A 21,376-nucleotide genomic window follows, 5' to 3' on the forward strand; every position below is an offset into this window, starting at 1 on the left:
GGATGAAAAAAAATTACTAAAAAAATGATCATGCACTTAGATGTGCAGCAATGCCAAAATGTTATAAAAGTCCAAAGTACTTCCTCACAATTTCTATGCCAATCTCATCACAGACCAGAAACTAAGAGTTTGTGGGCTGGTAGTGGTCTTCAAGCCACACTTCGGCTAGCATGGGTCTAGAACAAAAATGTCCGATCACAGATGCCCGTGATTCAGTTCTTTCATCATCTAAGTGAACAAATTATATCATACATCTTACATAAAAGATAACTACCAACAGAATTACACCTAACTCTGAATTAAATATCATTTTAATAGTATATATATAAAAATTCCAAATTTTATGGTTGGGGGTAGTGGAGAGGTTATAAATGGGAAAAAAATTAATATTTGTTGAATCTGAGTGAGGTTCCATAGAAATTCATTCCCCTATTCTCCCTGTTTCTGTGGGTTTAATTTTTTCCTTATAAAAAGTTAAAGGATTAACCCCCCTTTCGTAATCAGAAGGGGGAATGAAGCATGAGAGACTATGGACTCTGAGAAACGAATTGAGGGCTTCAGAGGGGAGGGGGGTGGGCGAATGGGATGGGCTGGTGATGGGTAGTAAGGAGGGCACGTATTGCATGGTGCACTGGGTGTTATACGCCACTAATGAATCATCGAACTTTACATCAAAAAATAAAAATATAAATAAATAAATAAAGGAAATTTTATTAAAAAAGTGCTTTCATTTTTTTCTAAAACTTAAAACATCTTAACAATTGTCGTTCTGCTTTAAAGATCTTGTCTTTTTTTTTTTTTTTTAAGGGAAACTTTCTGGTATCACGAAGATGGATCCTGTCAACAGTGAATCATCTCAGAAGTCAGAAACGCTGTCTCAGAAATGCCTGCCCAGAGAAGACCCAATGCTCCAGTGACTGGTCCCACTGCCAGCCACAAAAACGCATTCTGGTGAGTAGATTCTCCACACCCAGTCCCTCTGCCCCCAGGCCCAGCACACCCAGGCTGTTTGCTCAGATATGTGTCCAGAGCAGGGGGTCTCTTGCGCTCTTGTAAAATGGGGTCATTTGGTTAACTGGGTCAGCATCATACGTTACGTGGTATTTCACATGCTAGATCCTCCAAGAATAATAAATGAGAGCTCCAGGCAGCATCCTGCGGTGGCCCTGACACGGACCAGAGGTCAGCCTTGACACGTGCTCTTCAGGGTGGCAGACACTGTGAAGCCCATACTGGTATTTCCAGATTTTTCTGCTTTATTGGGAACGAGCTAATTCTCTTGGTAAGACTGGTTTTGTGACCAAAAGATGACTACCCAATTCCATAAAACACCCAATTCACGACAGAGTCGCGGTGGAATTTAGAGGGAGCTCTGCGAGTGCGGCCCCACGGGCTGCTATTACACGCAGCTGAGGGGACAGATCTAACGGCCCACAGTGCGGCCGCCATAGATCTAACAGCTCCTCTTAATGGCCCCGTTCCTGAAAGGTCACGTGCCACCAGCTGCACACAATCAACGTGCACCGAGTTTCCCTCTAACGAGCAGCCTTGCCTAGAAAACTTCTTTTACAGATGTTTATAGCTTTTGTGGCTTTTTATTCACCATCTCATTTTTATAGCTGGTGTGATCTTTCAACATATGACAAAACATACCCACGGCCTAGTAAACAATGCACCTAAAAATTATAACTCTTTGGGAAGCCTACAGAAAGCTAGGAGAATATTTAAAGCAGGTTTCTACATAACACATCAGTAATTGGTTTTGCATCGTAGCTAATGGAAAACACACTTTCTATAAACTAGGAAAATGATTGCACAATTCACACATATAGAAAACTAAAAATAAGCACAGTAAATAGAATATAATTCTTATATTAAAGTGGTGTATACAAACTAAATAGAAACAAGAAGGCACTCAGTCCCTTTCTAACCCACTCCTGAGGCCTACAGAATAATTTTTGTAAGTTAAATGGCTACAGTGAAGTGCTATCACTTGCACAGAGGTGACAGAAGAGCTTGTCTGGCACAAAGCAAGCGAAGAACCATCCAAACTAGTTCGAAAACCTTGTTTCCCTGCGGCTACACTGGTGACTCGGACTGGTCATCTGGAATAATGAGGCAAACTGACCTAACTACATTCCTCCCTCACACTCTCCCAGTCTCTAGCCTATGGATTGCGGCTGCCTGCACACCTGAATCACCCAGGGAATCTTCTCAGAAACGCTGATGCCTGGGCTCCATTCCCAGATAGCCTGACTTAGCTGGTCTGGGTGTGGCCAGGCGACGGCACAGAAGTGAGAGTGCAACCAGAAGTGAGAACTTCTAATCTGATCCACCATCTTCTCAAGTAATAATAGAACTACTACTGAAAAATACAACAACAGCAACAATAACTTCTATTTCTCTCTTCTTCCTATGATTCTCTCCTACCAAGGCATTATTGTGGATGTAAATAGAATGTCTACTTCATGTTGGCTGGTAAAGCGCTGGGAATTTTAAATTTTTTTTCCATTTAATTGTTAAGCAATGCTGCAAATTTGGCACGGTTACTCTCACTTGCAGATGAAGCACTGTTAGTTTTATTTTATTTATTTTTTTAATTTTTTTAAAGATTTTATTTATTTATGTGACAGAGAGACAGCCAGCGAGAGAGGGAACACAGCAGGGGAGTGGGAGAGGAAGAAGCAGGCTCCCAGCGGAGGAGCCCGATGTGGGACTCGATCCCGGAACACAGGGACCACGCCCTGAGACGAAGGCAGACGCTTAACAACTGAGCCACCCAGGAGCCCCAAGCAGTGTTAGTTTTAAAATATGACCAAGGTTACATCATCGGGTAGAGAGGTCAAGCTTACTTCAGGGCCGGTGTCTGTAGTGACCTCCTTGTGTTGTGGCTTCCTCCCCATCAAACCCCTTCCTCCCGGCCGAGCACAGTGGAAGAGGAGGCTACCTAACCCAGCCAAGAGAGAGAATCTTGATGAGGCTAAGCTGCTTGCATGGAATCACCTGGGAGCTTCCTAAAATGTTGATGCCTGGGACCCACCCCCGAGAGTGTGATTTTGGTGCTCAGGGGTGTGGCCTGAGCTTTGGCATTTTTAAAGGATCGAGGTGACTGTGATATAGACACACATTTGGGAACCGCTGGGCTAAGCAGTGATGGCAATTCCATTTCCTTTTCAATGACGGGTTTAGATTGGTGCATGTCACAGGACTTGGTTACTGAGCAGAGAAAGTACGTCAGTGGGGGATTCGGGGAAAGGCTTCTGCCTATTGCAGCCGACCACGTATGACTGGGATGCGTGGGCTGCTGCAGCCACATGGTAGCATGTGAGGAGCTGGCTGAGGACGGCAGGAGAGATGAGAGGAACCCGAGCCACTGAAGATCTTGTGGAGCCACTGTCTTAACCAACCACGAGACGGCCCTGCCTCTGAATTCTCCTTATGTGACTTACTAAACATCTTCATCATCTGAGACCCTTTCATGGGGCTTTTGGGTACTTAGGAGTGGAAGTATTCTACCATCTCTATCTTCTAATCATTACGCCACATTCCAACGGCACTATGCCAGTGACAGAGAAACTTCTTGCTCAGATGGAAGTACAATGCTACAACGGTAAATCAACAACTCAAAAAGTCAGTGGCTGGCTCTTAGAAAGGACGATGCACAACCCAGTCTAAGAGCCTCAGCTCTAAAAATGGGAGTGACAGCAGCATTTTTCTGATACACATGAAGAAAGTTAGAAAGGAGCTGAAAATATATTTGCTGATAAGAATTCTGAGTACAATGTGAGATTTGTGCATTGTAAAGGATGTTCTTTGTAATCCTTGAAAGAAAAGGAATGCTAGTTAAGTGAAAGTGTTATTATTTAAATTATCTAAAGGGAAATGATTTCTTTCCCTGCATAATGACTAATTGTTTAGATTTTTCTCAAAAATCTTACAAAAGAAGACTAAGCGTATGAACACGAACATTTTATAATAAGGAAAAAGTTATTCTCACCATCTTACAAAATTATAAATCAAACTCTGAAATATAAATGCAAATTCTAACAAAAATATGAGGAAATATAAGGAAGGTAGACGGGAGCAGAAGGGAAATAAATATAAAAATATAAAAGATAAATGTGTATATGTATCTATACTTATATGTATATGTTCTAATAAATATATATATATATGCACACACACATATCGTGTCCAAAAATGCTGAGTTTCATATAACAATCAGGAATGACTAATCAGGGGCACCTGGGTGGCTCAGGCAGTTAAGCGTCTGCCTTCCACTCAGGTCATGCTCCCAGCGTCTGGCTCCCTGCTCAACGGAGAGTCTGCTTCTCCCTCTGCCCCTCACCCCACTCATGCTCTCTCTCTCTCTAATAAATAAAATCTTTAAAAAAAAAAAAAGAAAAGGAAATGAAGGCAATCATGACCACAAGCTGTTAGAGCTGTGAGAGCACAGGACACTAATGCGACTTTTTCTTTTGTCACATATTGTCTTCAACATTTTTGTGTTGTATCTTAAAAAATTGCTAATGAAAATCAAAGTAAGTCTTAGAAGTTTTAAACAGCCTCTTTTTTTTTTTTTTTTCATGTTCTGGGTTGCTTCATTTACGTATGGGGTATTTCTGAAAAATGTGGTCTCAAGACATAGTAACGCACCACCAAAGGCAAACTTAGGAAGAAAAATATTAACTACTTTCTTTAAAAAGGTCCTTTTCTATATCTGGGCTAGTCCTTTTCTATATCTAACCTTACCTACCAGTTAATTTAAATTTGTCGAGCTCCATTTACAAGTGATCCGACACCAATCATGATAACCCCCATGATTAGGTGATGGTGTAATTGAGGGTAAATTCATCAGCGAAAGTCTCCGTTGCTATTGAGCCAGACACTGTGTTAGGAACTGTGGGGGACCCAAGCTTTGAGACATAATCCTTATCCTTAAGAAGAGTCCAACAACAGACTTGCAAAAAGGGCAGATGGAGTAAATGGAGTTGAGGTTTACTTGTCCATCAACCTTCAATTTTTGTGGTTACACAATTTGAAATATAATAATATGCAGCAAATACCAAATATCTCTGTCAATTTAGGAGCCATAATATAGTGGTATGGGCTACAAAGAATAATGTGAAATGAGAACACAATATAGCCATAGACTCTCACATTTAAGAAGCAAATCCAATTAGTCCATAGAGAATTGATTTAATTCAACTTGCCTACTTCCAAAAATAACAAGCATGCTTTCTGACATATGTGATGGTGGCAAGTGTAATCCATCTTTGAATAAAACTATAAAGTTTATTCAGAGGTCTGTAGGAGAAAGGAATTATGTAAATGCAAAGCCCTAGAAAAGGGATATCTAATTCTAAAGGAATAACATACTTATCCCATTACGCAACTTTGAAAATAACAAGAACACAGCAGAAAGGTGCTATCACACATGCAACTAATTCACCCATGGCCAAGGGAGCATTCATTTCAGCCAAGTTCATGTCAACAGGTGAAACACAACCATCAAGGCACAGGCAGAAGTCGGAGGAAATCATATCATCAATATAAATTACATCTCTGAATCAACACACTCCACAGATGGCAGCGAGCTAGTAGCATAAACCTGCCCCCTTCAAACCTCAAAAATGCTGAAAAAACGTCTGTCTATTTGCACAGGTGAGGATTCCATGGCTGTCCTGGCAGAGATCTTGCTAGATTTGAATGTGCTCGAGTCATACAATGTTTTGACAAAAAGTCAGTCAGCCTGTAAGGTTAGGAAGACAGAGAGAGACAGAGAGATGGAGAAAGAGAGAGAGAGAGAGAAAGAAAGAGATAAAGAAAGAGAGAAAGAAAGAAAGAAAGAGAGAAAGAAAGAAAGAAAGAAAGAAAGAAAGAAAAGAAAGAAAGAAAGAAAGAAAAGAAAGAAAGAAAGAAAGAAAAAGAGAGGAAGAAAGAGGAAGAAAGAAAGAAAAAGAAAGAGAGAAAGGGAAAGATAGAAACAAAGAAAGAAAAAAGGAAGGAAGGAAGGACAGGATTATTGTAATGGGAGCATTTTTGTTTTTGAAATTTAAAATCATGAACATTTTTAATTCAAAGGCAACCCCAGAACATTACTTTTATTCACAAAATTAGCATCTTCACTCTTTCCCCTTTTCATCTGAATGGTTTTGTTCTGCAGGTAAATTTGAGCTCAATCTTCTTTCACAAATGGGTGACTATCTTGTGAAAAGTTTTGGTTAATCTCTGGTGGTACTACACAGACTGCAGGCTACTATATACTTCCTACCTTTTGCAAAATACCATTCTTACCCCCAAAACAAATGATCTACCATCATCAACAGTAACCAGTAATCAATCCAATTTTGCCATTTTTTTTTTAAACATAATGGTGACTTCACTCACTAGCTTCTGATTGTTTGGGGTTCAGTATGTTCCTTGAGAAGAGACTTCGCATTAATTTATTTTAAGAACTCTGATTAGTATGACCAACTGTCCCCGTTTACCCGGGGCGAGCCCAGTTTCAGTCCTGAAAGCCCCACACCTCAGGAATCTCCTCAGTGTGGGCAAAGAGCAAGATGATGCCAAGTTGGTTTCTATATTAAACAGCACCACAGCCTGAATTTAGGAATAATGACCTGTTGTAATGCCCCATTTATATATCATCTAGGGATTATACACATCATCCCTATAAATGTGCTCAGCTGTCACTCAATAGGACAATGAATGAAACAGGAAAGATTCGGTAACACAAGGCCTGCCTACACTCCCCGTCGTTCTCTCTTCTGCTCTCTCATCCCAGGTATGAATGATCAGGGTCTGTCACCTCATTGGCAGGATGAATTCAGCTACTCAGGCAAGTACTGACTGTCCCCGCTGAGAAGAGTGGCTTCTCATCCCAGCCGGCGTAAGTTAAGACGCTGGAGGATGAAGGATGGCGGACGGGTAAGAGGACCAGTACTTCAGGGTGAAGTGCCTTTTTCCCCCTCAAAAAGATGGTTTTGCTTTGTTGTTTTGTTTAAAGGAAGAACATTTAGACAGAGAGAGCTGCTTATGAGCTGTCAGAATTACTCAGAAATCAACCACTCATTCTCTCTCAGAACATATTAGGTAAAAGAAAAGACTTTGAATTGAGGCAATTTCCTTGTTTTTACTAAATTCCAAGACACAGAAAGCCTAATAGAATTGCAGATCTCAATTCTGACCCAATCCTTTGCATACGGAAATGATCTTGTTTAACGTTTTCATTCTTTGCCTTTGTTCCTTGGTTTACATGTACCAGTCCCCTCAGAGGGTGCTCACACGTAAGAAAAGAAGAAAAGAATTGCCAGTGCAATCTCTTAGAAATTTGTTCTTTTTATACTTGCGGTGGCATGAGTTTTTCTACTAGTAGCCACATATCCTCTAAGGCAAATCAATGTAAATAACACATTTGGTGGAAGATTCAATTAACACAATTTTTATTATGCACACAAAGGAACTAAGCCACGAAGAGGGCCAAATGCCCAGAGAAAGGTCAGTAAGTGCATGACTTTCCTCTCAAATTAAGTGTAGAACCAATCTCCAAAGACCTCTCTCCAAACAGGGGTGAAAGAACATACACTGGTCATCTCAAGACACAAAAATGAGGGTGGGGATGCACAGTAGGGCAGGCCTCGGGGCCTTTAGACTCAGGACTGCAGGAAAAGGGACAGACATTGAGCACGCGGCAGCCACAGCTCTGGCAACAGCTCTTAACGGGACAGATGTTGGAGAACTAACTCATGTCCTGCCAACGGGGAAATATAAACAGAATTTAATATTTTGAAAATTTAAAATTTAACCATTGAGTCGTATATTACTTGGTGATAAACTGTCCCGCATGTTAAAGACTATATTGTCAATGGATTGTCATTTCTTTGGCAATGACTCGGTATGCTACTTACATGTCTAAAAACACATGTTAATTTTTGTTGCTTCACTTCTGTTGCCTCTAGAAAGCCAAATATATATCATAGATCTAAAGCACTCAGCACATCACATTCCAGCAAAATGTTGCTTTTAATTTGTACTGGAAGAGTAAACCAAATATGTTCGTCCACCGACTAGGACGAGCTGAAATAGCCAGCCACATACTAAGAAATGTGTACGTATACATGTATATATATAATATGTATAGTTACGTAGAGATAGATATTTATATACAACATATGTGATAATGACAAAGGTTTGAGTTAAATGGATTTAATTCAAATTAATTCAATGTAATGCATATTGAGACTAGTCCTAGGAAAACCACTAGAATTGTCCCCACTGATGTGCTGAGTTTTGGCACTGGGATCCAGCCTGCATTTCGCATGAACGCTTTGGAATGTCTGAGACCTGGAATTCGTCCAGGCTTTAGGGCTTTAGGGCTGGGCAGCTAGGCAGTCAGGGAGCCTCAAGGGTAGTCGTAAAGGTCAAGGAGGTTTTCAAGTGTTGGTCACTTTTTGGTAAGGTGGAAGGCACTCTCCGCTCTGAAAGTACCACTGAAGAACCTCAGACCATCCGTTTTCTGCCATGCTAAGAATCAGTCCCTGGACGAGTGGCTTCTGTCACTCACAACTCTACCCTAGCTCAGCCACTAACCCTGGATTCGTGAAGGGCTTCAGATCTGATTACCAGCCTCCAGAGTTTCTTGCCCATTTCTTCTGCCTCACGATTTCCAGAACACCAAATCTCAACTCAGTAATCTGTCCCATGCATCTGTTTTAATCGGGTATCAGGACCACAAACAATCAGCACTATCATAATCACTGTAAAGCAGAGTTTTACGAGCAAAAAAAAAAAAAAAACTTTAGAAAAACAATGCCTCTGTTTGATAGGTCTTTAGTACAAATAAATTTGAAAAATAATACTTAAAAAAGTACAAATATAAAACATTTCATGACAAAAATTCATTGAAAATTTGCTCTCAATTTTGGTTCCTATTATTTCTGTCTACAATCTTGAACATAAAATCATATAGGGAACTAAGCTGAAAAATATATATATTTCTACTTTATTTATATATTTATAAAATTATAAAAATCTATATTTACTTTCATATATTTATAAAATTAAAAACATTATATATATTTATTTTACATATATTTGTTATATATAAATTATATATTATATAATTATATATTTATATTATATATTCTGATTCTGACTCCATGCAATGATGATTTTAGAGAACATTTATTTACACTATTAGTACCCAAATATTTATAAAAAGAAAAAGACCAATTGGTTATTCTTTAAGTGAATTCTGTTTTTGTTTTGTAAGCACATGCTAGCATAGAACTTGCTATATTCATTTCTTTGGTAGAAACTCTTACTTTTCACTTTCCCAGCAAACAACACCCAGCCCACATGCATATTCTGCCTTCTGTGGCATTAGAATAATCGTATTAACTTTATTTTTGTTTGTTTGTTAACTAGTTGGCTGATTTATTTTTTTAATTTAATTTTTTATTTAAATCCAATTAATTAGCATAGAATGTATTATTAGTTTCAGAGGTAGAGGTCAGTGATTCATCAGTCTCATATAATACCCAGTACTCATTCCATCACATGCCCTCCTTAAGGACCATCATCCAGTTACCCCATGCCCCTCCCCTCCAGCAACCCTGTTTGTTTCCTATGATTCAGAGTCTCTTAACGGTTTGTCTCCCTCTCTGGTTTCATCTTGTTTCATTTTTTTCCTCTCTTCCCCTATGATTGTCTGTTTTGTTTCTTAAATCCTACATATAAGTGAAATCATATGATAATTATCTTTCTCTGATTGACTTATTTACTTAGTATAATACCCTCTAGTTCCATCTACGTGGATGGAAAAAGATTTCATCTTTTTGATGGCTGGCTGAGTAATATTCCTTTGTGTGTGTACGTGTGTACACCACATCTTCTTTATCCTTTCATCTGTCGATGGACATGTGGGCTCTTTCCATAGCTATTGTGGACATTGCTGCTATAAACATTGGGGTGCAGGTGCCCCTCAACTTTTTTTAGAGAGTGTGTGCACGCAAGGGCAGAGGGGCAGAGGAAGAGGGAGAGAGAGAATCTTAAGCAGGCTCCAAGCACAGTATGACACTGAGCTGAGATCACCACCTGAGCCCAAACCAAGAGTTGGACACTTAACCGACTGAGCCACCCAGGCTCCCCCATGGCATTCACTCTTTAATATTCATACTCCAATACTCTCTGGGAAGAACGGACCTCGTAAGAAAGGGCAGTATCTGCGTTACAGATTTCCTAAAATGAGTAGACTAACTACATAGAAAATATACACAACAAATATAATTTCACTGGAAAGTACCCAAATCTGTGACCCCCAAAAAGATAATTTACAATGACGAACTGAAGTTGAGATGAGAACTGAAGGAAAACGGGGTTTTACAAGCAGCACACTTAAGTACTCCTCACGAGCAGTGTGGCTAAAGCCTGCCTCGCAGCTGTGACTCTAGTGCCCCGGAAGGAGCAGCTTTTCTCTCTACTGAATCACGGCTGATACGGAGCATAAGACTTTCGTCTGAAGCATAAAGAGAAGAAAGCGATAGCCAGAGCTTTAATGTTTCTCAGGGAAAGCAGGTTTGACTTCAATATAAGTGTGGTTTGGGTCAGACTGTAATGATAAACATGTTCTTGGAACCACTAGCTGCCTCATAGATTTTAGTGAAAAATAAAGAAATCAAAGAATAATGCCTCCTTTATGGAGAAAAAGGGTATATCCATAACTATAATTTAAACTGAAACCAAAATAAATGACCTCTATCTCAAAGGCCCTTTGCTTCCTTCATGAGTTTAAGAATAAATTTCCCTCTAATACCTAGAATTACTGAAATCAAAGCATTTAAAAAATATTCACAACCTCCTTAAGATGAAGGCGGGACGGCTGAGAGGCCTCATAGGTCCTTCAAAACCATAATTCACTCAACCTGACCACTGGCCTTGATATCAACTTACCATGTGTCCTACTGGGGGTCATTCCTGGCCTAGACATAGCTTCCTGGAAGAATATATCTAAAATAGCCTAAAATATTATACCGAAAAACGATCTTCAAAGATCTGAAAGGTTCTTACATTGAAAATGGTGTTTGAATTTCCAATGATGCAGAGAACCTGCAAATGAGGAATTCAGGTAAAACGTGAAGAGTAAATCTCCCTACATTGACCCTGCACTTATAAAAATGGATTGCAAGGGGGCAGGAAACATCCCTCCCTGATGGCTTTCAAATATTAACAATATTTTACTGAAAATAGCTTAAAAAGAGCAAGTGAAGGGAAAATGCCTGTAGAGGTCATACTGGTACTGTGGAATCATTTTTGATGAGGAGGGTCCTTGTGACAGTCCTCTTGGAGCATTCTCACAGCACGAACCCTGCAATGGGGGAGGAGAGGAGAGCCGTGGACTTAAAAGGTACTTAGCAGCAAAAGTTGTTCTTGAACTGAATGAGAATTCAGCACCAGTTTTCTTGGAGTATTTGTAAAAGATGAGTTCATACAATATGGAAGGTAATCCCTTAAAACATCTTGAAAACTATATATATATGTAGTAATAAAGAATAAAGATTTTAGTGATAAAGGCATCTAATTTTCAATCTTTGTGCTGCCCACTAGTCATATGACTGGACAAGCTACTTAACCTCTCGACACCCTACTTCTCTCATTTGTAATACGAGATTTTATACCTTTGTCATTGGATTTTGCTTATTGTAATGCTTGGGTCATAATAAGAATTCAAGAAGGGTATTTTGGGGCCCCTGGGTGGCAGAGCGGTTAAGCGTCTGCCTTCGGCTCAGGGCGTGATCCTGGCATTATGGGATCGAGCCCCACATCAGGCTCCTCTGCTATGAGCCTGCTTCTTCCTCTCCCACTCCCCCTGCTTGTGTTCCCTCTCTCGCTGGCTGTCTCTATCTCTGTCAAATAAATAAATAAAATCTTAAAAAAAAAAAAGAAGGGTATTTTATGTATCATATTAACCTGCTTTCTTCTATGTATTATCAATATATGCACATAAATAATGTAATTCAAAATTGACAAAGGCACACAAAATAAGGAAGATATAGCTGGGGTGATTTTATGATGAAAGGAAATTATGTACGAACCTCAACATAGCATTGTTCTTGAAATCCATTAATGGAAACTTCATATAAATAGGTAGTCTTTTATTTCAAGATTCCTATGATACTTTAGTAATTAAAGTCCCTGAACAGAGTGCAAGATGAATATACAATTCCGTTTCAGAGAGAAAATGGTATAGAAAACGTATTACTTTTCTAAGAATAATGGTCCCGTTTCTTTAAAAAATTAATTGTATATTGCCTATCTCAAAAACAAAGAAAAATTCTCTTTATACACTTCACACAGCATGTACTTTCCTTTAAATCCTGAAGTATATTATTAAAGTCTAAAGATAATATAGTGGTAGTGAGGCAGCAATCATCATTTAGCTGAAATGCTAAATATTTATAGAGTTTTATTTTAGCTAAATCTGCAAACTGCTGTATATATATATACTCTTTGTTGATACAGCACGTTCACAAAGGAATTGAGGAGACGTCTCTGAATAACTACATTATTATTGCAAAGGGGGCTGTCCAAGCCAGGGAGATGAAGTTTTCCCTGGCACCACTCTGCCCCAGCCGTTACAGGAACAAGCTCAACCAGAGGGAGCAATCCCAAGACAACATGTCAGGTTTCCACTGAGGACGCCATGGGGAATGAAGATAGTTGTGTCCTATATTTTGTTCTCACAGTAGGAATAGTAATAACTACAGCCTTAGCAATTGAGTTATAATTTTGTGAGTCTTAATACAAAAGACAGTTTTTGTATAAAAAATTTGATATAAAAGATGAAAAAAATGTTAGTTTAGGGGACAGAGTTGCTTGGAGGCAACACTTATCTTTATCTCACAGTTTTGTATTCCTAAGCAGAAAACACCTATGATTCTTGCTTCTCTTCTTCCTTCATTCCCTCCCTGGGAAACAAAAGCCTGTGTTGACTCATTACTGTCTAAGGAATCAATCATATTTTTCTGTCTCAGCACAGAAATCGTGGTCTTGTGGAACCTGCCTAGTCCCCCACCTTATGCTCAGTTCTCTCCAACACATACCATAGGCTCCACCACCGGGCTTCTCACCAACTCACAAAGCACAACTTCCTGACTTTGCACACAGCGCTCCGTTGATTAGGCGTGCCCTACCCCCAGTTCTGCTCCTTTCCCTAGAAAGCTCATACTCCTCTTTTCTGACCCAATTCAGACTTCTTCAGTGAACTCTATCTGGTCTCCCTCGGGCAAAGTGAACTGCTATATTTTCCACGTTCCAACATTCCTGTCACACGTGGATCTTCTCTTTGAAAGAAGATCCACTTTAATAATATGAGTGTCTGTCTCCCCTCTGGGTATACAGAAAACTCCTGGTGGCTGAGAACAAGTCTTAGAAAGTGTGTCCCTTCACCATCAATGAAGACCTAGTTAGAAAGTCCATTTTAACAGAAAAGAGACATAAATACTAATAAGGTTAACTATAAAATTACAAGACATAAAATTATATCCTTGAATGATTAAATAAATGAAATGAGCTCTAAGGGAAAAAGAAAGAAAAGAAATTAGGCTCTAAACTGAAAAGAAATGAATGAATATAGTCTAATTAAGCTATCCGTAAAGTATGTCCATGGCAGAAGAGGCAGAGAAGGCTGGATAGAAAGTGATGCCTGACCAGGAGCTTTAGGAAGCTAAGATCTCCACAGGGAGAAGTGAGCAGGGAAGAGAGGATGAAAAAGATAGAGGCCAGAAAACAAGGATTATTTTATTTGTACCATCAAGAAACACTGAAGCAGAAAAACATGGTGAACCTTGGGATAAAGATACCTGGTCCAGACCGGCCAAAACCCAGAGTGTGTGTGCTCAGGGCCGGGGAGCAGCAGGTGTATGACCAGTGGGGCACAGGGCACCTGGGCTGCCCTGTCCGGTGGCCAGACTGCAGACAGTGAGAGATCCTCGGGGGTGCTTCTATTTGTTGTGTTTTCTCTGGCAACCGCGACACAGCATCAAATCCAGCTTTGTAAGTCTTACTGTGGCAGCCGTACATGGGATGGATTAGACCAGCTTTGCTCAAATTGTGTGTTGTCGAACACTAGCCCCGGTGAGATACAGCAGAACGTACACACGTCCCCCCACACACATTCACTCACTTACGCACTCACTCTGCTCAAATCGTCTTGGCAAATGCTAAGTTAAACATACTACAAGAGATGTCTTTACTGCTGGGCTTTTCAGAAGCTGTAATACGCTGGAGATGAGAGAATTCCGAGGAAGACGGCACATATGGCTACAGCTTCCTCTCCCTTGGCTTTGACAACATCTCTTTTCTCCTGGTTCTCCTTCAGCTGCTCTGGTTGCTCTTCCTCAGTTTCCTTCTGGGGGATGTTCTGCTGCTCAGCCATGTTACTTTCATTTCACGGAGACTTCATGAACGAGCCCTCTACTCACACAGACTAAACTCCCGTGTTTCTCCTGACACCTTCCTGGGCCTGCACTCTCTTCCTAGAGTGAGGCAGGTGCCCCCCCACCCCCACCCCGTGGGCTCACAGTTCCCTGGGGATACTCCTACCAGGGGCCCTGCCTTGCTCCAGCAGATCATCTCCTGCAGATGCTCTGTCCAGAAGCCTTCAGGGCTAGGACTTTTCCTAACCCTTCCTTGAATACACAGCACATAACACAGAAGTTGGCTCAATAAAACTTACTTGGCCAACTGAGACTAAACATATGCTCTCCTAAATCTTAAAGAGTTGCAATTAGAAATGTACCACATTGGTCAAAGGAAGTTTCTTTAATCAGGAGTCCTCTACATATGCAACAAATATTTGAAGACGTTGTTAAGCGAAGTTAAAATGAAACTGTCGCAGAAACCTCTATGATAAATTCTTTTCGTTTTTCATTTTTAAGACTTTATATGAGATAATCAAGAAAGGCCATATGTCATCACAAGTATTTGCAACTTACAATACAGGGATCTGATTTTATTTCTGTCATTCAGGATAACAGTAATACCAATCAGTTAACCAACTATTCCATAAATAATCCCTTCAAATGAAAATCTGTCTGAATTTTACATTACTCGTAAGCTCAAAGTTTCATCAATACCTCGGTTAAAATATCATCCCAGCTGTGGGAATAGTCCCAGACTGAAGGTTATGTGACAGATGAAAAAAAAAAAGGGCACTTACATCTGTCTTTGTGTACCCTGTTGTGCAGGAAAGAGTTGTTCACTTAAAATGCTGAGAAGAGCTCTCCTGTCAGGTCTGGAAGGAGGATGAGAAACGAGGCTTTTTGATTTTAGGCACAGTTTGTTTTTTATTCCTTGCTCTAAAGCAGTGGGAAAAAGAAGGGAGGCCAAACGGATCCTAGGAAAAAGACACTAGAAAAGGATTGGCTGTTTCTCCAGGGACGCTTAGCCTGGGAGTATTTTCCTGAAACACTCCCTTATCCCTACCCAAAACTCCCTGGGCAGAATAATCAAAACTTATTGGCAAGCTGAGGTGAGTCCAAGGGATCACTGAATCAGAGAACAAAGAGACCTGAACACAGTAATTCGACAATCAGAGTGTGACTGGTACTGGCCAGTCATCAGCTAGAAACGAAGTATTTAGCAGAATCTGACAAAGCCAAAATTCTGAGGCCACAGACCTTCTAGGGCTTCTCAATGGCCCTCTTCATCTGTCCCCTTTACTCATCCTGGAAGCCTTATTATTATTATTATTATTATTATATATACCACGATCCATCGCATAAAATTACCTGAAACTCCTAGGTACCTTGTACTATAGATTCAGCCATGTACCCCCAGTACTTAGCATAACTCTGGCACGCAGTACGCACAATAAACGCTGGCAGAAGAAATAAGTTCTCCACATCCTGGGATCTAAGAAAGACAACTTTTAGATCAATGGTCACAACCTCAATTCCTTGGCACAGTGATATATTTTATTTGTAAAATGATTTCTCCTTACTAACAAAGTACTAAACTATGTGAATTACCTACTTTCTTCCCTGCAAATGAGATGGGTTTTCACGTTATTCCCTAATGACACTGCTCTCATTCATCTTCATGCCAAATGCTGTCGTAAAGGAGCAATGAGCAGTGGGAGAGGAGGCTGCAGTGCGGAGGACCGTCCATGGTCTACGCGGTAGCCCCGGGTGCACGGCCCACCTGAGCTTCACCTTACAAGCTTTCTTAGGATGGAGCCCCTGAGCTCCTAGAATATTAACTCTGCTGCACTCTACTATTAGTCAAGCAAGTCACTGTGGCCAGCCCAGATTCAAAGGAAGGGAAGTCAGACTCTACCTGTAGATGTAAAGAATGGCGTGTGCATGCAAGACGGGGAAAAATGTGATCGCAACCATCTTGAAGACACCATTACCACACTAACACGTATTATGTTTCAGGTGAAAGGTTCTAGGTTTGTTCGTTTGTTTCCAAAATATCAAGTTAAGTAGAGAAATACTGAATGATAATGTAAGTCCCATTAAAAAAAAACTTTGCAGAAAAATCATATTTGATGCCTGGGACTAGTTCACTCCCTTACATCAGTATAACTCTACCCTGGAAACCCGAAATACAGTGAAAGAGAATTTAACTCCACAAAAGACTTTTGTCTATTTTCCTATAGGATAATTTACCAACCCAATAAATTTGTCAAAAGTATGAAATCCAATTTATTTTGTTTTCATCTCTTACTAAGAAAGCCTGCAGAAATTCAGGGAAGCAATCATCCCATTCTAGAATGCCTGGACCAGAAGTCCTATTTTAAATTGGGAACATCATTTGATGTGCCAGAGAAGTATCCCTAACAAGGGAACCAAAAAGTTTCTTTGCTGGTGATTTTAAGAGAGCTGACTAGCTCATGAGCATAGTTGCACAGAGAATTAGAAAAGGAGGCGCTCTGCCAAGCGGGTCGATGACCATCAAAAAGAATTTTCACAGAAAAGAAAAAGGGAAAAAGAAAGAGAAAAAATGATGCTTTCAGTCCCTGAAAGGGAAGTTATTTTTCAAACGGTCTGATTTTTCCTTTTCCAAAGGAAAGGCAGCTTACTGTGATAGAATAAGAATGTTCGATTTCATGCAGGTGTATTTTCTGAGCCAAATAAAATACAACAGTATCTCAAAGCCATTTATCTAAAATGATTCATTTGTAAGGCATCTAAATTCCCCAAGAAATATGTGTAGAAACAATCAACGATTTATTAATTCTAAACCCAAATTAAAGATGTTTTCAAAGAGTGGCAATAAGCCATACCTTTTGTCCCCACAAGCACAAAAGCTGGTGAAATTTAGAAAAATCCAAAATAAAAACACATTTCAATATTTTCTCTCAAGCCATAATAAACTTTTAAAAGGTTATTAAATTTGTTTTTAATCTCTTCCTCTTTTCTAGATATAAAAACATTCTAAATCCAAAATCTTTCTTTTTTTGTTTTTTAAAGATTTTATTTATTTATTTGACAGAGATAGAGACAGCCAGCGAGAGAGGGAACACAAGCAGGGGGAGTGGGAGAGGAAGAAGCAGGCTCATAGCAGAGGAGCCTGATGTGGGGCTCGATCCCAGAACGCCGGGATCACGCCCTGAGCCGAAGGCAGACGCTTAACGACTGCACCACCCAGGCACCCCTAAATCTAAATTTCTAAACCTACTAGCTACTCTTCTGTCTCTACGTGGAATATCACCACATCCTGAAGTGCCCCTTCCGAGCATCTCAGGTTCATCTGGGACTCCCCCCTAGTCTTCACCATCTACCCGCAATATATGTCTAAACCTTTTCAATACTATTTCAAAGGTGTCTCTCATATATGTTCCTACTTTCAAGTCTGACGGCCACCTGGTGTGGGCTCCCTGTCCAGCACAGCTGGCTCCCACATCTGACTGGGTCTCCCTGCCTCCAGTATGGCCTCCTTTCATTCACACTTGAGGATATCTTCAGAGCTCTCTAAAAGAGAGCTAATCATGTCAGCCCTCTACTCGGAGTAAAACACATCACACAAAACAACACGCTTCCAGTATTCATACCAACTCCTCAGTTACGGCCTGTCATAACTGCAGCTGGACTCCAACATGTATCCTCACACTTAGTCATGGTGGGGAGGCTGCCCTACGGGATCTGTAGCTACTACCTCTCTCTCTTTGCCCCGGCGGTTACCTCTGCCTAGCGTGCCCTCCTCCCTGTTCCTCAAAACTCAACTCAAATACCACCCTCTCTCTCTTGAGCGTTTCCTGGAATGAATTCACCCATTCCCTTCCCAATTCAACAGGCTTGCTTCTGCATCTCTCTCTAGGCTTTTTATGAGCACCTCATAAGGTGTTCATGAGGACTACAAGCTGATTCTTACCCTTAAAAGACTCCTTTCTGTTCTCAACCATGGCTACAAAAATCCTATACAATGTTCCCGTAGCTGGGAAAATTCTTCTTGCCTCTTCTTCCCCTCAGTATCCACTTCTCACTCCTCTTCCAGCATCTTCACGCAACGAATTAACTCTTCTCTTTCCTTCAACATCATGCTTCCATTACATCCACATGAGGCACCAGATGGATGCTCTGGTCAGATATTTTTGTATTGTTTCCAAATTGCTACATTGGTGTACCACCCGCAGAGCCTCCAGATAAATTCAGCCGTGCCTGATGCCCAGGGACTCTCAGACATTCCACTCCGGTCTGGCCTCAGAGACCCAGGGTCTCACCGCATGGCGTCAGGAAAAAGTGCAAAGTGCACAAGTTTGTTAAACCCACCAAAACCCTGAAGTACCTGAGGATAGGAGACAGGCAGTTTCGTGAAAGAAAATTAGCAAAATATAAAACAACATAAAAGACTTGCTGTTACTTTTAACCGCTGGCAATTACTTGCATTTTCATATTTGTAAGAACTAAGCTGGCTATTCCCACAAACAAGGCTGGAGAGACAGCTGTGATCTTGAAACTTACGTAAGCTAATTGGGTTTCTAAGTGGTGTCCAAAAGGCAGACTCTCTGAAATAACTTTCTAATTGGTCCAGGTGCTTTCCATGTTGAAATTCAAAAATGATTAAGTAAGATGTGAAGCCTTCTGTAGTAAATAATTACAAAAACAATTCCTTTTGAACCTAATGTTTACAAAATGAATATTTATGAGCATGGGCCCCATTTCAGTGACAGTGTTTGGGCTCAATGTGTCTAAGACAATAAAAACCTAAGGTCCATAATTTCCAAATGATTTTTGTTCCTAAGTGTAATGTACTAACTTGGGACTTGAGACATTACACGTAAAGATATCTGCCTCAGATATAATTTAGGGTGGTCAAGAAGACCTTTTAGACAAAAGGACAACAGAGATAAGGAGGGGAGGATCTGCCAGGGTGCCTGGAGCATCTCCAAGGTTAAAATCCCTAGGAAAAGGAAAACTTCCTTTTGAGGTTGTTTCAGAAAGGCTTGGTTTGAAGCCACAGGGTCCAAACTAAGGAATCACTCCTATTCACACGCAAAACAAGTCTTCCTCCCCACAAAAAGCTGTCTCCTCCAACACCCAAGCAAAGAAAGGAGCCCATGAATGAGAAGGTGGATAGGAGAGAACCTCGACAGAGATGAGTAAGGGCTCATAATGCATTGCCCTGTGGGAAGCCTGCCAAGCCCTGCCCTGAGGCAGACTGATCCCTCCACACCCTGGGAAACAGAACCCCTTTGTCCAAACCTAACACAATGGCTTAAACCACAGGGGCCTGTAAATAGGGATGCTTCCCTAATTAAATGGAGGTGTTAACTGGTCAGGGAGTGTAAGATTTTCTGCTTCTATCAGCTTCCAAGCAGAAAATTAATCTAGAGACATTAAGTACAAGAAGTTATCCCAACAAACCTAGACAGCTAAGATAAATTACTGCTTTTAAAATGTGAAAAAAACACAAAGGACATCACTTTCACCCTAAAACCAAACAAAAACAGAAACAAAAAACGCTGCATAATCTACATCATTGTTTTGAACCTGTGGTCATGGAATGTTTTGCGAGGCACCAGACAAGCAGGTGAACTGAATGCCACAGAGACAGAAGACAAGAACTGTTTCCCCTTGGTCACAGCACAGAGGATGAGGCAGCTGTCACCTCAGTGGGTAGGAAGAAAACAAGTAAAACTTTAAAGGATTCTTAACGGTCCATTGGGGGCTATCAGGATGGTTCGGATTAGAATCAGGGACCCAGGCACACTGGACGTCCTCACCATTCACAGCTCCCTTTCCCTTGGCTCCATCAGATCCTCATGAGAAAGACCAGGGGCAGGCCGGGAGGGCTGGAGAGCCCCGGCATGACGCAGGTCGCAGGGCCTGATAAGGTTTCAGGGTGGAACAGACATACCAGAAGGCACTCATCTGTGTTCTGGTCCCTGCATGACTACAAGGCAGTGACCGGTCACTGCCCAGAAAGAAGCACAAGGCCAGACCCTTCTGACATGGGAAACAAAGGCCTTCAGTCTCTGCCATGTCTGGTATCTTATCTCCATCAGGAGGCAAAAGCATCAACCGCTGGGGGTGAGGCAGGAACCCCACGCACATGCTGGTCCCAAGTGAAGGGCTTTGCTTCTGGGTAAGAACAGAACCTTGCCCACACCCTGCACCCTGCAGTAACTCAAAGGGGAGGTGCTCTTGGCCCTACTTTTGCCCAAGATCCACAATGACGTGTAGAAGAGGGCTGTCGGGGCACCTGGGTAGCGTAGTTAAGCGTCTGCCTTCGGCTCAGGGCGTGATCCTGGCGTTCCGGGATCAAGTCCCACATCGGGCTCCTCCGCTGGGAGCCTGCTTCTTCCTCTCCCACTCCCCTGCTGTGTTCCCTCTCTCGCTGGCTGTCTCTCTGTCACATAAATAAATAAAACCTTTTTTTAAAAAAAAAAAGGTCTGTCGCTGCCAGAAGAGGAGTGGCAACCTCACTTATGCCCAGAACGCTCCACTGACACAAGGCCAAGTTCAGCCACCTGCCCTTCACAAGCTACGTGTTCTATGAATCAGCCTTAATTTTAATTAAATTCCAATGACTTTTAATTACAATTAATTACAATTACATTTTAAATAGCCACATGTAGCTTGTGCCCAGGACACTGCAGGTCTAGAACTGAACTAAGGCAGAGGCAGAACTTGTCCACCATAGGCCAAGAGTAGGAATGCTGAGAAAGTTCCATTTCAGAGGCTCAGGTATGTAGCACCTGCCTCACCCTATTGCTAGAGCAGGAGAACCAAGAGAACCCTCTGCCCCACTCACATCTCATGCTGAGTAACACATACTAGCAGATCACAACCAGTAAAGGGGCAAAGGCAGAGAGACAGAGAGAGAGAAACCTCTTCTGTGGCAAAGGCATACACGGTGTGTTTGGTAG

The 21,376-nt window shown here is 41.2% G+C and overlaps 1 protein-coding gene across 6 annotated transcripts in view; it reads right to left on the reverse strand.

Annotated features, from left to right (window-relative positions):
- The window catches only part of PRDM5 (PR/SET domain 5), a 193,889-nt gene that overhangs the window by 20,786 nt on the left and 151,727 nt on the right, over positions 1-21,376 (reverse strand). Inside the window, exon 15 of one of the 6 annotated variants that reach the window (XM_087866427.1) lies at positions 5,201-5,752. The exons of 4 other annotated variants lie outside the window; for them this stretch is intronic. In XM_087866427.1, the coding sequence (XP_087722553.1) occupies positions 5,744-5,752 (9 nt within the window). In that variant the 3' untranslated portion in view covers positions 5,201-5,743. Of the gene's footprint in view, positions 1-5,200; positions 5,753-17,474; positions 18,793-21,376 lie in introns of those variants that run through there. One more of the 6 variants, XM_087866426.1, reaches the window with a different exon arrangement.

The sequence above is a fragment of the Ursus americanus genome, chromosome 13 (genome assembly GCF_024610735.1).
Source record: "Ursus americanus isolate L20-20 chromosome 13, mUrsAme1.1.p, whole genome shotgun sequence".
Classification (NCBI taxonomy): Eukaryota; Metazoa; Chordata; class Mammalia; order Carnivora; family Ursidae; genus Ursus; species Ursus americanus.